This window comes from Sitophilus oryzae, unplaced genomic scaffold (genome assembly GCF_002938485.1).
Source record: "Sitophilus oryzae breed Bouriz unplaced genomic scaffold, Soryzae_2.0 scaffold_410_pilon_pilon, whole genome shotgun sequence".
NCBI lineage: Eukaryota > Metazoa > Arthropoda > Insecta > Coleoptera > Curculionidae > Sitophilus > Sitophilus oryzae.
Window position 1 is genome coordinate 720,470 of NW_022146986.1, and position 16,724 is coordinate 737,193.

The 16,724-nt window shown below is 34.0% G+C and overlaps 1 protein-coding gene across 1 annotated transcript; it reads right to left on the reverse strand.

Moving 5' to 3' along the window:
* Positions 1-1,234: 1,234 nt before the first annotated feature.
* LOC115885652 (decaprenyl-diphosphate synthase subunit 1-like) lies at positions 1,235-15,400 on the reverse strand. Its single transcript, XM_030904628.1, is given in 8 exon segments — positions 1,235-1,358; positions 1,360-1,455; positions 1,457-1,534; positions 2,060-2,254; positions 2,889-2,957; positions 2,959-3,021; positions 5,625-5,714; positions 15,263-15,400. Coding segments are annotated over 8 exon segments (750 nt in total). The 5' UTR covers positions 15,374-15,400; the 3' UTR covers positions 1,235-1,310.
* Between the last annotated feature and the right edge of the window lie 1,324 nt (positions 15,401-16,724).

Genomic DNA, 16,724 nt, shown 5'->3' on the forward strand with positions numbered 1-16,724 from the left:
GAAGGTACTGTATATTTCATTTTAACATAGATATTTATTGTTTTATAAAAATTAAGATAAAATTTGTGAGTATATTTTAGTTTTAATGTTTGGCAAAATGAACCCTCCAAAATTAACAAAACAGAGTTTTATAATTTATTTTTTCAAAGATTTATATTTTTATTGTTTGTCCAAATTATACTCCCTAAGAAAAGAAATTTAAATTAAAATTGAATAAAAAAAGCTAAAATAACTATCGTTAAAAATTATTAATATTTTGGATATTTTTTGATTGATACAAGACAGTTGAATATGTCTAATTTAAGATAAGTATATTAGTAACAAAGAAGTGTACAAAAAAAAATAATATACAGGATGTCCAAAAAACTCGCAATAGGATTTGTAGTTCATGAAAAAAAAGTTTGTGAATTTGTTCAACATGAACAATATGAAAAAGTGGAGTTAAGAGACAGAATAATCGAAAAATCAAAGAGAAATGTGTTTCAGAACATGATTTTTCGTCTAGTGCCCTTGATAAATATACAGGGACTTCCAAAAATATCAATTATGTAATTATTTTTCACCAAAAAACATTTTTTTTCGCATGATTAAAGTATGACAATTCTTTAAGCTATTGGAACAAGTTTACTATCTTTATTTACATGACAGTAGAAAAATTACTGTTTTAGAAATTGTTTTATGTACTTTTATTGAAAAAAATATAATTTTTTGAAAATCTCCCGAAAAAAATTGAATATAATCATGAAACTTGGTACACAGACGTAGAATCAAATTCTGAACAACTTTTCTCATTGTTTTTTTTATATTTTAGACGATTTTGGTAATTTAGCATCATGGCAGTTGTGGCATGTCATATGCCAATATTTTTTTTCCTTATTTGGGTTACTGAAAGAATATTTGTTTTTAAAGATCAATAATAAATAAATACCATTTGTTGAAACTGGATATCAAAGAGAATTAGTACTATTTGGACAAACAACAAATAAAAAACTTTATTTAAACCATTTATTGGACCAAATTTAGCTGTATATTAAGGTAATTTTCATAATAAGTCATTTAAGGTACAAAGGAAAGGTTCCAGCACAACAATTTAAGGCAAATGGTAACTAAATTATATCACTATTCCCTTTTTTTCAGGTAACTCATCTAAATTCTCTTCGGAATAGTCGCCTATCTTATCTTATGTATCCATTTTGCAAACCTCATTGTCTTTGGCTAGCAGTAGAATCCTAACTACTATAGTACCAAAGCACTGGACAGACAGAAATAACAAACTATACAAAACAAGGAAGAATAAACAACACAATTCGCTATTTCATTCGATTTAGGACATAATCTGCGGCTACTACCAACCCTTTTTTGGTAGGGACTTTCCTTGAACAGGTTGGCTATCCTGATGGCCTCGGAACAGTGTTGCTTGGCCAGAAATTGGGTTTGTTCCAGGCCTTGGCTTTTTGTGCACTAGTTCGAAGGCTTTCTCCACGTCACCGGGTTCTTGGAACCGACGCATGATCATTGGATTGAGTTCGGGGTACTGCAAAAAGTTCAAGTTTATATAGAATGTCCTTTAATAAATAAGTCCTTAAAGTTATATATCCTTAACCTATAACATTCAGATATGTATAGAGAAATCAATCCATTTTGTGGACTGTACAGGATCGTCGAAATTGGTCTGTTTTAATAGAGAAAACCTATTTCCTGAGGAGATAGAGCAAAACCGACATAGAAGTCATGGGCTCGATTTCTGAGACACGTTTAATGGCGTAAACCGCCTGTGGATATTTTCACGGCCAATCGAGATACAGGGGTCTTTTTGAATTTTTTTACCATTTGGATTGTCCATAACTTTTGTATTTTGCGGAATAATAAAATTCTGTAAAAATGTTCTTAAGGCACTTTTTTAACCACAATCCAAAATCTTCACCATACACGTTGAAAAATATTTCAAAATTTGGACTGCGCAGTCAAAAAACTGAACGTGTGTGAGTAACTTTAATGAAAGGGTTTGAATAGAACAATTAATTCAGATCATTAGATTGAAATAATCAAGACAAATTACCTTTTCGCATGCAAAAAGTACTGGTGCTGTGGCTAGACCCAATTTAAGATCTGCAGCAGTGGGTTTGCCCATAGCTGCTGATGAGGAAACAAAGTCCAACAAGTCGTCAACCAATTGGAAAGCTAGGCCCATGTTGCGGCCATATTGGTAGGCCAAGTCAGATAATTGTTCATCGGCTCCAGCTAATATCGACACCTGCAAACAGAAAATAAAACATTCGTAATTGTAGTTAAGAGTAAAGTAAACTATGTATTAAATTAAGGAAAACTAAATATGGAACTATCAAAGAAAATCTTTAATCCCTCCCGAAGAACTAAATCAAGGGAAATCTTTGATTGGGACAGTTGGTTTGGTTTGGTAGGCACATATCTGCTATTCCCGAAAGGCCATCTCATAACTATCCACTTAGGAATGCGGAGCACGATCTTTATCTGCCAACCCCGAGCTCAGAACTAGTTAAAGGTTCAGTACTGTACAATGCCAAAAAAATGTACAATCATCTGCCTTTGAATATCAAGTCGCTTTCGTTCTTTCCCGCATTTCGCAAAGCTCTGAAATCATACTTACTGGAGAGAGCCCTATATGCGGTAAACGACTTTTTTGTTGATGTTTAATTATGAACAATTTTGAATTTTAAAATTTTGATCACCTCTCACACACTGGTCAAAGGTCAAGTATTTAATATTTTATAACTCTAATTTTAATGAATTTTTGTTGTTTATATATTTTTTGTGTTTTTGTTTGTTTTGTGAGTGCTTTGTCGATGAACCTGTTTTGGCTTTTTGCACAATAAAGCGGTGTTTGTTGTTGTTGGTGGTATCCAACTTACCGATTTGACTGAATTGGCTATTAAACTGGCAGTTTTCCTGTAAGTCTTCGTTAAATAATGAGCAAATCTTTTCGTTTTCCGTTTCCTTCGAACCGAGCTGCATGAATTCGCCTTGCACGAGGTCACTGACTACCTAGAAAGAAGAAAAACACCATCAAAAACACAGTCGATTATGCTAGCTATTTCCCAACTCGACATATAAGTAAACACGCTGGCATTTCAGGTGCGATTTGCCGATAAAATTCTGAAATATTCCAAGTATGCGAGTTTGCAATTCATTGGAATCTAATATAACATTTTATGGCAATTATTTAATGTTTCTTTGGCTCTTGGTTGAGATTTGTATCTCTGGCATAGAAAGATTGATTTTTTTTCTGAAATATACAGGGTGTTGGACCTATTTTAAGAAAAAAACTTTCTATGAATGTACATACAGGGTGGCCCATCGAAAACGTTCCGCAAGGCATAGCGACCAGGGTATTCTTTTTTTCAAAAAATCCAAAAACATGTCAACTTTGTTTGTGAGGGGGACAACTTTTGCTCCAAAAGTGATTGCAAAATCTTCAACCCTCTAAGCGGGAGTGTCATCCCCCAACTTTTTTCAAATGGGAAAGGGGATCAAGTGGCGCCGCAATGAATAGAGCTTTCTATTCTCTATATTTCCCCGCCTCGTTTTTGAAAATCGGTCGAGTCGTTGAAAAAATATGAAGGATTGAAATTTGAAAAGTTTATTTAAACATTTTTCAGAGTAAATGATAAAGATAAATTCCTTCGACCAATTTTAGGTTTTTTCTTATTATTTCTAGATGTTTACACATTTTTTCACTTGCCACAAGGTTGAACGATCAGGTGCGGTAGTTGCTAGATAGCTGTTTTGTGACTTAAGCTGGATTTATAAACTCGGGAGTTGAGGTTCAGTTGAGGTTCAGTTGCCGTTCAAGATGTTCAACGCTATGAAATGAACGCGCGCACTTATAAAGTCAGTTGGTCGAAAAGTTGGCAGTTCGTTTTACGTTCAGCGGAGTTCAAAGATGGCCAATGTTTAAAGCCCCGTTCCCAGAACAACGTCGTGTCGCGGGCGACACAGTTTGACATTTCAAACAACCAATGGGAGCTGTACTAAATTTAAAATTGACAGCTGTTTGAATTTTGTACAAATCTGATTGGTTTTTTTAGAATGTGTCGCTGGCGACAGTCGCAGTTCGAGAACGGGGCTTGCGTCGGCAGTGACCGCTGGCGACGTTCGGCGACAGCCAATAAGCGCCTGTCGATCACGTGAAGCACAGTATGCCGATGCATGGGAAAATGACCCTCTTATTGTTGTTTCATTATTTCTGTTAATGTGATGTTTATATTTTTGCGTAATCGTGGATTACTGTGTTTGAACTTTGACAAATACCAGAAGTATTTTTAAATCGGAAGAAAACGTTCGAAATTTTCACAATTCCAAACCTAACCTACAACCGAAACTGACAGTTTATAAATGCAAAAATATTGAACCTCAACTGCCGCGAACATCCAACTGCAACTGAACCTCAACTGAACGCCAACTTCCGAGTTTATAAATCCAGCTTTATGCGTTGAAGTTCTTCTCAATATCGTTAAACTGAGCCACAATAGAATTTCCAAAAATTACAGCCCACACGTCCAATTTCTGAGGGTTTTGTGTGTGACCACTTGACCCCCTTCTCATTTGAAAAAAATTGGGGGAAGACACCCCCGCTTAGAGGGTTGAAGATTTTGAAATCATTTTTGGGGCAAAAGTTGTCCCCTTCACAAACAAAGTTGACGTGTTTCTGGATTTTTTGAAAAAAAGAACACCCTGGCCGTTATGCCTTGCGGAACGTTTTCGATGGGCCACCCTGTATGTCCTAAATATGTAATCTAAAAAAGAATGTAACAGTGTTTAGTATAAACAAATAAAATAAAATAAGCTTTGCAATAAATTCATTAATAGAGTAATTTAAGTGCAATTAATAGCTAATTATTGCTGTATTTATTAGGTTTTAAATCTAGTTTAGTTAATAGCCCTATTAAATCCAGGTATATATTTCTTGTATTTTTAATATTTTTTTTAAAAAAGGCTGAAAAAATATATTTTTTATTTATTTATTAGATTTTTAAATTCATAAAAAATGTTGTTGCCACATTTATTTATTTATTTCCTGACACTGTCATTCGTTTTGACACTTTAGTTCTGTATTACGAGTTTTTGGTTTGAATGAATTGAATTGTGATATTTTAAGCTTAAACATTTTTACTAGCAGACCTTGCAGTCGAACATTGTTCTTTTTAGAACCTCTTTTAGTGGGAAGTGTACAAGAAAGCTTAATAGCCGTAAAAAACTCATCGCAACTTTATTAGAATATTTTTAACGGGAAAGCTGTAGTAATGGTCCTTTATGTCCGTTAAGTGCTCTAATAAGAAGGTGAGTTTTGATGATGTAAATAGTAACTGTTTATATATTTATAATTAATTTATTTTTGTTTCCTAAAATATTTTGATTAAAAGAAAATACGTAAAACTGGGCAACGCTGTGCTTAATCACGTGACTAAAAGTTTATTTGGTATGAACTATATTAAAAAATCTTTCCCTGCCAAGGCATTAAGGATTGAAACGCACTCATATGGTAAGATAAAAAAACTTCTTTGAAGATTTTTGGAAAATACAACAATATTAAAAAAACGATGGTGTATATGAATTATTAAATAAAGAATTATAAAAAATATCATTACCTGACTAAGAACTAAAGTAACATCGTTGTTTTTTAACCTAGCTATCATCATGGAAGCGACGGCCAAGATAAAGTCTCCCGCCATGGTTACCTGTAAAAATAAAAAAAAAATAATATTTATATATTATTTACAACTTTCATTTTGGGTTAATCAAAATTGGTAGGTAGCTTTTCATTTATATGAAAACGGTTTATTTTAAATTAAAACACAAAAAACAGGGTCCTTATGAAAGGAATGGTGTTCCAAATTTTGAATTGAGTAAACAACGTCACGTGGGGTGTCCTATGAAAAGGCTTCAAGCTTATGGTTATTTTTTATACAACAGGTCGACGATAAAATGGTATTTTATCGAAAAGATTAATTCACGAACGATGAAATCGCGAGTGAATTAATTTCGGGAGACGATAATGCAATTTTATCGTCGTGTATAAAACAATATTTTTTCAATATTTTTTAAAAAATATTCAGAAATCATTATCTCAAGGAATTTATTACGAATAGAAAAACTATTGTGGTGGGTTGGCGTTGGTTTCTATGTAATTTGAGAAATAAATAAAGCTGTCTCTTTAGTTGTCAGTTTTGAGTCAATAATTTTTAATTCTCTTTCGTGTCGATTGCTGAATTGGAGCTAGAAATGGCTCAAAACGAAATAAGTAAATTACTAACAGATATTCAGGCTGAGGCGACAAACGCCATATCCAAACTACCTCCATTTAAATCCCGAATAACTTATGAAAAGGAATTCAAACATTTTCAAAAATGGAAGCAATTAAAAAACGTGCGAGAAGAAATAAAGTTTTTAACCTATCCTCGCTGTTAAAATATCATTTAATCTACCCTTGCGGTTAAAGTACTATTTTATCTACTATTTTTGATAGATATATTGCTATGGAAAAAACATATTTTTAACGATTTTAATTATTATAGGTTTTGGAAACTGAATTTTAATAATTAGTAATATTGAACCCCTAAAGAATTGAACCACGCGCCGCGACTGCATTTGACACAATTAACTTGGCTCGAACGACTTTAACACCTCCTTATTACACCGAATGGCAAATATTGCAAAACAAGAAAGTCCACATTGACGAGGCGCGACACCTCTGGTGCGAGTATGTCAAGCAAACAGTGATTTGTCGCAGTTACAATGAATTCTGTTTGAATAGAAACCATTTCCCACTGTTTTCAGGAGCAATTACTGTTCGTAGGTATTTGTTGAAGGCAGCCAATGACAGGAAATTGCTGTTGGAAAACATGTTGTAAAAAACAACGTAATTGTAATAAAAATAATATTAAGTCTTAATGAACACAAAGAGGTGACACAATGAAGTTATTATGTGTTGCAGGCTATCTGTGGTCCAAGCAGCACAAGAAAGGAAATATGTGAAATACAGGACGAAGAAGAAGACTAATTGAGATCTAGGAAACTAGAAGAAAAATCAGTCTGTCCGTCTGAGGACTCCATTCGGGTACCTCTATCCACGTGCCGAGTTTTGTTACAATCAACCCATAATTAAAAAAAATCCTGATGATTTCGTCTATTTAGAGGCATCGGTTCGAAACGTCCAGGGCGTCATCCTGCAGCCCGTCCCCAATTATACCAAAATCGACCCACATTTTTCTTCAGTATCAAATCCTTAGTCCCACCCTGATGAAGATGTAAACGAAACGCCGCATCCAACTTTGCAGGGTGGGACTGTGTGCACCGTCGCTTACATAGCCTACTCACCAAATTTGGTCGCGATCGGACTATATAAACTTTTGACGTTTCTTACGTCAAAACTAACTGTCACAGTGACGCGTGTCGTACGCGGTCAAGTTGACCTTGGTCGAATCTATCGAGATACCAAATTTCATTTAAATCGGACGATTTTTTCTAAACCGTAGGCTGTTCTTAGCACTTTTTATCTCGCGTGTCGAGTCGCGGCCTTGAATTTTTATTCCCAGCGCGCGTTAAGAAGTTTCACTTCAAAAATACAAGGCAAAATGCCCAATTTGATGCTGGCCAATATGTCACATTAATGTTTTTTTATTTTTTAGTTCCTTTCACAATTCCCGGGAGAATCTGTCATAATACTTTTAAATTTTAATTTATTTTAAAGTTATTATCTAGAACATGACATTAGTCTATGGTTATTATAAATATTTTTTTTATAGCAACCTTTGAATAAGAAGACTAAGGAAGGAGCATATCAAAAATCTTAGGTACACCGCGATGGGCCTCAAATATGGCCGACTTAAATTCCGGTTTATCAGTGTCGTTCTAGTTTTATTTAAAAAATGTAAAACTATGATGTAGGGTAGACGTGGGGTAGACTCAATAATTTGTTGTTTTATTTTACGTTGCGAATAAATGTTGGTAGTTATTAAAATTGTTATAAAAATATATAATTCTAATAAAAATAGATAAGTTATAATAAGTATTTATTAACACAAACATCCGATACGCTACTGAAGCAGGTAAAGTCAAATTAACGTATCTAAATTCTTTGACATCTAATCTTTGACAAGTAATAAATAAAAGCTAAAATGCAAGAAAAATATATAATTTAGTTAATTTAAGTGAATTTCATAAATAATCGGTTTACTTCACGTATGTATATTATATAGTCACTTACTAGCAAAAAGTTGTTCCATTATTTCACTCAATTTTTGCCGAGATCTACCGCACGCTACACAACCAACTATCTTAGAGTCTTTTTCGATAAATCGCGATAGTGTCACTGTTAATTTAAGTTCTGCCACAATTTCCATCTAGATTTACTACCTTTATACAACTATCAATAGTAGAATAAATAATAAATAACATAAAATAAGCTCCGTAAAGACTGACAAATCCACAAAATTTCAAATCGAATTCAAATGTGTCAAATGAATTGTCAAACAGAACTGTCAAGGATCCCCACCCTAGAGTGCTTTTTCCGCCCACTAAGCATGAATACATGGATAGCATTATGCTCCTTCCTTAGTCTTCTTATTCAAAGATAGCAACTGTTAAAATTGCCTTATATCTATCAAAAATAATACATAAAGTAGTACCACAGATTATACAGATTATAATCTTTGTTTTTTCTTTATCGTTTTTCGTGGTTCCAATTTTTCGGTATCGGGCACTAGTTAGGTGACTAGTTTGCGCATACTATAGCACGCCCACTTATGGCCTCTAAAAATTGTGCACAGCGCCTGACCGGCACAGTTATTAGAGAGATATCGGAAAACCGAATAGCATCATCCGAGTATTTACGCGTACCTTATCATGGTTTACGACCATGCGCGAGTCAATTTTTAACGCAACACCCGCTAATAACGTTACCGCCTGACGTAATTTGCAGATCAATTACACCAAGCGCTCTTTCTAAATAACCTCTGATAACGTTTAAAAAATTGCTTAAATGGGCATGTGCGGGTATTTGACAACCGGAGCCGGCCGGCGAGATCTTTTATTTTTAGGTTATGTTTGAATTGTTTTGAATTATTTAGCTTTAGTAGTTTTATTAGGTAATTTGATATTTAAGTAGCTGGGATTAGTTTTAATTAAATAAATATGGCCCAAAATATATGGATTCCACCTCTTCCAATACTAAAAGAACCTATAAAGAGTCTTAGGTTTACAGCAGATGACGACTTAGCCCTTCTAAGAGAAATTTGTTGCTTGTTGCCCTAAAGCTGGATTTATAAACTCAGGAAGATTTGAAAAGTTCAGTTGAGGTTCAGTTGCAGTTGGATGTTCGTAGCAGTTGAGGTTCAATATTTTTGCATTTATAAACTGTCAGTTTCGGTTGTAGGTTAGGTTTGGAATTGTGAAAATTTTGAACGTTTTCTTTCGATTTAAAAATACTTTTTGGTATTTGTCAAAGTTCAAACACACAGTAATCCACGATTACGCAAAATATAAACATTACATTAACAGAAATAATGAAACAACAATAAGGGTCATTTTCAATGCATCGGCGTACTGTGCTTCACGTGATCGACAGGCGCTTATTCATTGGCTGTCCGCCGAACCCGTCGCCAGCGGTCGCCAACTGCCCGCAACTGCCGACATAAACGGTGACCATCTTTGAACTCCGCTGAACGTAAAACGAACTGCCAACTTCTCGACCAACTGACTTTATAAATGCGCGCGTTCATTTCATAGTGTTGAACATTTTGAATGGCAACTGAACCTCAACTCCCGAGTTTATAAATCCAGCTTAAACCCACTGGCAGACGTTGAACAATAAAGCACTGGAAATAAGCACTTTAGCCCTTTAGTTTTAAAACACCTAGTAAACAAAACAATTTCAAAGTTTTTAAATTCAAAGTTAGGTTAAGTTTAAATAGCGGACGCGACGCGAACAGAGAATTCTTTCCGATCCGATAACTATAAATGAAGAGAGTTAATACCACCTCACTTAAAGGAAATAACACCTGGCCTTATTAACGTCCATGCACGCTATTCGGTTTAGCGATATCTCTCTTACGCTGTTTATTGTTATTTTACGCGAGTTTATTTTTGCGCACAAGAAATTTGACTCGTTTGCACATCGTCATAAAAAAAAAACAATTTTTCGTACCACGAATTAGGGGGCAAGATTTTTATCTGTATACTTATACGATACCTAATCTGTGGTAGTACTTTAACCGCAAGTGCAGATTAAATGATACTTTAACAGCTACGATAGGTTAAAAACTTTATTTCTTCTCGCACTTTTTTAATTGCTTCCATTTTTGAAAATGTTGGTATTCCTTTTCATAAGTTATTCGGGATTTAAATAGAAGTAGTTTGGATATGGCGTTTGTCGCCTCAGCCTGAATATCTGTTCGTAATTTACTTATTTCGTTTTGAGCCATTTCTGGCTCCAATTCAATCAGCAATCGACACGAGAGAGAATTGAAAAATATTGACTCAAAACTAACAACTAAACAGACAGCTTTATTTATTTGTCAAATTACATAGAAACCAACGCCAACCCAGCACAATATTTTTTCTCGTAGTAATAAATTCTTTGAAATAATAATATCTGAATATTTTTTTAAAACGTAACTTGCTGTGGAGAAAATATTATTTTATACACCACGATAAAATTGCATTATCGTCTCCCGAAATTAATTCACTAATAAAATACCATTTATCGTCTTGTATAAAAAATAACTATAAACTATTTGTCATTATTATGCATCAATTAAATTCCCAGATTATAAATTAACTTTAATAAAACCTAACAACACTAATAACTAGCTAAAAGATTAAGCTGTCATTAACCGATTCGCAAAAGGTTAGCGGATACTCTTTAAACCTGCGACGCTTGAGATCCTAATGCCATTAAAAGCACACGCTGTAATTCTATTAATAATACGACTTATAACTGGCTGTTTGAGTTGTTAGGAAATCATCGGCATATAAGTGTGTCTAGGGCAGTAATATCTCGTTGCATGTGCAGATACGTTACGTAAGAAGATGTTTGGCCGGCTTTTTTATCGCAACTTTGAGACGACAACGCACGCACAAGTAGTAATACTTCAACTTTTGGTTTTAAAAAACAAACTGGCTAAATTCCCGCCGGCGGTATGGACAATTGACGAAAGAAATACCGCTTGTAAGGACATTTAGGGATTACTTAATAAAACATAAAAATAAATAAAATAATTTTCAAAAAAAATCCTATAACCAGGTTTCCATAAACATATAACCGATGATTGAAGACATAAGAAGATGCGCAACCTTATGGACGATTTCGTTGTACAAAACCTGGCCGAGATGTAGCTGGCGTTACCGTCAGCCTGTTCGAGAATTCCGAGATTTAGTTTAGCTTTGCACCGCTGCGCACTGATAAAGAATACTGTAACCATAGTTCTGCTTTCGGTCAACAGAGTCAGATGTTGCCGGAGACAGTGTTGTCAGAACTACTGATTAATCCGTAGATTAACGGATTTTGGGTACAGATACATTAATAATACGGATTTTCTATCATAAAACGATTTAATATTTAATATATGAGTAAACGAAAAACGGCGTCAGAGTTGGCTTGGAAATAAAGATCGCTGTTATTTAATAATTTAAAATATTATGGTAAATGTCAATATCATTATCATTTCCAAACCAACTAAACGACTTTTTCAATCATACGACATATTCAATTACTATAAAAGTTTTATTTTTATTGTTTTATTCTATGTTTAAAACGAATCAATTTTTAATACATAAACGCGCATTTTTCATCCAAAGATATTTTCAAACGTACCTATTACAGATATTACACATTTTAATGGCAACACTGTGGCTTTCATATCCACACCGTCTTCAATATGTCTTCGCTGGCCGATGAAATTAGTGTTTATGCGTTGGCCGCAGAACGATTGGTGTCTCCACCGTACAGCACTTGAGATGTAAGGGGAAATCAGCCTTGTCACGATTTCGCCCATTAGGTTGCGTATCTTCCCTTTAATTCTTTCAATCAATGATATCGTGAATCAACCTGTATAATAATGTCTTGTAATATGGATTATTACACCAAGAAGCGTTATAAGGTTTGTTTACGTATTTCTATCTTAATAATAATGCAGAACTAATGATAAATTAAAACATATTAAGCATGTATTTAAAGTTTTCTTTAAAATCTTCCTCAGTCACGAAAAGCATTTTTTCTCGAGGCAACGTTTAGCATAAATTCTTCCTTTTCTGCACGAAGTTCTAAAGGTTATGTTAGGAAATCTTCGAACTAATCATATAGTGGATAAATACTGTTTATACTATTATTAATTCATTTACATACACATTCGTACAATGATTCGATAAAAATACTGAATGAAACATAAAAAACCCATTTGATCGAAAAAAAAACGGCGTCAAAGACTGCTGGGAATGACAATCGGTGATAGTTTTGGCGGGGTCAAGCCCAGTCGTCTTTGGCGATGTTTTTTTTCGATTATAGGATATTATAAAATGTGTATTGCTTACAGAGACAATGCCCAACAGGCTTAGATGTAAAACAATACACATATTACTTGCAAGTAAAAAATATATTTGATTAAATTCTAAATTGCAAGCAATTACGAGTACTTCTCTCTAAAGAACAAACAGCAATATTGAAAAAGTAATGAAGTATTAAATGAAAAAGAAGCAATCCACCTCTATGAGTTATAAAGTTACTTTACCAATCCATCTTCTTAAAGTAAATAACTCATAATATGATATTGTAGGTGCATTACTTCAAGCTAATTGACATTTAAACGATTTTAGGTCAAGGTCACCACTTTAAGTATTTTTTAATGTGTTATAAATTATCTACCTCCTTTAATATTGGCATAGTATTGTATTTTATTACTTGGTCAAACATTAATATTTGATTTATGTAGGTAGAAAGATTATTATAGAAAATATAAGTTATGTCCAACCAGGTATTCATAAAAACGAAGGTAATGTAAAATTTCACACCAAAACTAATAAAAAAATACTGTTAGATGATATGCAAAAAAGAGCAAAATTGTATAGATATTAAGGTGGCCATCGGCTTGTTCCACCGCAATCTTTTCAGATGTATTGTGGTCCTATTCTGATCCTTATAGTACGAGAGCTAGGAACGTCGAAAAAACAAGTATTTTAAGACGTCTGGCTCTTTGATATATCTGATATACTATGCTCTCTAGAACAGCATGCGGCCCGTCTGGTTGCCGGTAAACGTTGCGTTCCCTACTGCGCATTGAAAAAAGATCCTATATTTTTATTAGTCCTTTAAATTCTAGTATTGTATATAAACCGACCGAGTCCCCATAGCTCAGCGCGTAGAGGTTTGGTTTGGTTTGGTTGGAGTTCGAATGCGGGTCAGTGCAAAAACTTTTTTATTTTATTTTTGTTTATATTCTGATAGTAAAGTATTAAATATTTGTTTTTTTTTTGAATCACCAGAATTATTTAATACTTTACTATTGTAACGTTTTTAGTTCGTTACATGTCTTTTTTATATATAATATATGATGTCTGGCCTATCATCACCGGATTCCGTATCGTTCAGGCCTGATAATTTATTTGGCACGCTTGGCATAATTTTTACGTTCTCTAGTCGCCAACCCTGCTATCGTTTCGCTGTTCTGTGGAGGCGCGCTGTCAAGATCCTTGTTACATGTCAAGGCGGCTCTCCGCGCTTAACCTCACTTTTGTTCGCCCGGCTTTTAGAAATGGTAATAATTGAAATCTTGCTGCAAAATCTAATAAATCAGCTGCCATTTGAAGCTACAGGTAAAGATGTGTTATTATCTTTTATAGATTCGGTATTATTATTGAATATTTTAGGGTAGAGTTTTTGGATTGACCCACCTTAACTCGTATTTGTATTTTGCTGACAAGATGGTGTACTTTTGCTGTTGTCCTCCAGAATGTTAAATGAAAGAAAAGGACAGTTCTTTTATTTATTATTGAGCCGTCGGAAGTGTTTCGGGGTAGGTTTATTTTGTTTATTAGACCTTGTTTGGTTTTAAACAAGAGTTTCGTATTTTTAAGGTCTTATGGACGTACATTGTCTTATGGACGGACTGTGTCAAGGTTATGGGCAGGTGTCCCATATCTATGTATTGATTTCAAGGTTCGGGCATTATCCAAGGTCCTAGTAGTGTTCAAAGGTACGGGTAGTGTCCCCATATTGCCACAGTATGGATACAGCGTAAGCCCCATGCTGCTTCGCTGCCATTTTTAAGCCTAATCAGTAGCTACGGCTGTATTGATTCATGGTGTCCTCATTCTGGCCCCTTTTGTTGTTTTGACCAACAGGATCGCCGACAGACAATACAGAGATATGAACCCACCTCACGCTGCTCTTCGAAACAGGATTGCCTCAAGGACAGCTAAGTGTAGATTTAGGTTCAGATTTTCAGTCAATTTTCAGTCTTAACTTAATAACGTACATTTTAAATAATATCGTACAGACTATATTTAGTGGTTAGATTATTAAGAACATTTATGTCGATTTAGTAGTTACAATATGATTTAGATCTTAGGTTTCATTACATTACGGCTTGTAATGGTATTTAACCACTATAATAATTATTAAAATTGTACAATGCTATTTACCATCAGAATTCATCATGAATAAATATAGCCATTAGTTTTAAGTAATATACAACTGTGTTTTCTTTCTGTGTACATGCCTGGCGCCTAATATCTATATTTTTTTGTTTATTGTTATTGATTAATTTTCTCTCTAGTGAAATACCTTATCCACGACTGCTCTCCGATGAAAAGCTGCCGTTCGCAGTGGTAGTTGTTTAAAAAACGCTACACTATCAGAATATAAATGAAAATAAAATAAAAAAGTCGTTGCCCTGACCCGGATTCGAACTCTGAATCCTCGGTTCGTAGTCGGAAACTCTACGCACTGCGCTATGGAGACATGTTCGATTTATATTCAATACTAGAATTTACAAGACTAAATTAAAAAAAAATATAGGATCTTCTTCCGATGCGCAGTAGTGAACGCAACGGGTATCGGTAGCCAGACGGGCCGCATGCTGTTCCAGAGAGCATAGAAAAAGATATATCAAAGAGCCAGACGTCTTAAAATACTTTCTCGAAAACTCTTAGGCTATTAGGTTACATTGTCCAGTTCTATCCTTTTCTTAAATCTATAAGTTCTTGTATGCTACGATATTTTAAATTCATTTACCTTTTTATGGTTCCACATTACGTTGACGCTAGGTTTCCCCCTTCTGAAATCCGATTGGTCGATGACGTCATCGTGTACCAATGAGGCTGTGTGAATCATTTCCGAAATCATAGCTACTTCGCGTTGTGAGGAAAGGAGACCACTGAAACAAAAAAATATAATTAAAAAAATATTTGCCTCAAAGTTCTAATAATCTGCTATAAAGTCCACATCAAGTTGTTTTTTTTTCATAATATACAGGGTGGTCCGACCTGTATTCCGGAAACTCAGCAGCGTATTCTACAGATAAAAATAACTAAAAAAGTTTGTATAACTGTATGTCCTAAAATGCTTAGTTTCGGAGATACAGGGTGTAGAAGTTTCGTTTTTATTTCGATTTTTTCCAAATAATTTCTGAAGTAACGTCAATATTTGGGATGAAAGTTGGTGTGTGGGAGTTTTTTGACATGAGAAATTTGATTTTGAGTAATAAATTTTGTACTTAACAACACCACCATTGACGTCGTAAAATCTGTAAAATTCTTCGGGCTTGTTGTAGACAATTCTCTGAAATGGGACACTTCGTCGAAAAAAATAAGCTCTGCCTGTTTTGCATTAAGATCTGTTTCTAAGGAGCTTAACTTGTCAGTGGCTAGAACTGTTGATTATGCACTTTTTGAGTCGCACCTTAGATCTGCCCTTCCATTCTGGGGTACATGTTGTGCCACTCAATTTGACCGCATCTTTAAGCTCCAGAAGAGAGCTGTTGGATATTCACTGGGACTAAACAGCAGAACTCATTTCCAGGACTTTTATAAAAAATTAAAAATATCAACTCTTCCTTCTTAAGCAGTCATTAAAATTCTTTTTGAACGTTGATTTTTGGAATCTAAATAATTGAACACAAGAATACATGGCAGCTCTGATGTAGGTTACTTATTTCTTTTATTTATTTAAAATATGTTTTTTCAAATTCATAGTTTTGTTAGATATATGCCTACTAATTCAATCGACCTTGCTGCCAAAATATTCACGAAAAATCCAATGTTATTTTTATGTTATTAGCGTTCCGGTAATAAAATATCTTGACATCTGAGAAGAAGTCAGCGAAAAAGATAGTTTTGACCTTTAAACCGATATGTTTTAACCAAATATATTCGATGTTTCGGCAAATGATTGTTCCACGGTGACGTTCTGTTGTTTGGGTTTTACTTTAACGAGAAAAAATACTTTTTACTTTTTAAAGATAAATATATATTCACTCTAAGCAAAGAGTTGGGTATTGTTAAATCAAAAAAAAAATAGGCGATATGTATATATAGATAGTATTCATAATTTTATTTTTGTTTTGACTATGTTACACTTCTAATTATCTAATAAAACATAAAATGTAGTAAAAAAGTGTATATTTATTATTTTATTTTTACAAGAGATAATTTTGCACTTGAATAACGTTACCGCTTTAGTTAGTGTTAATAAGTAA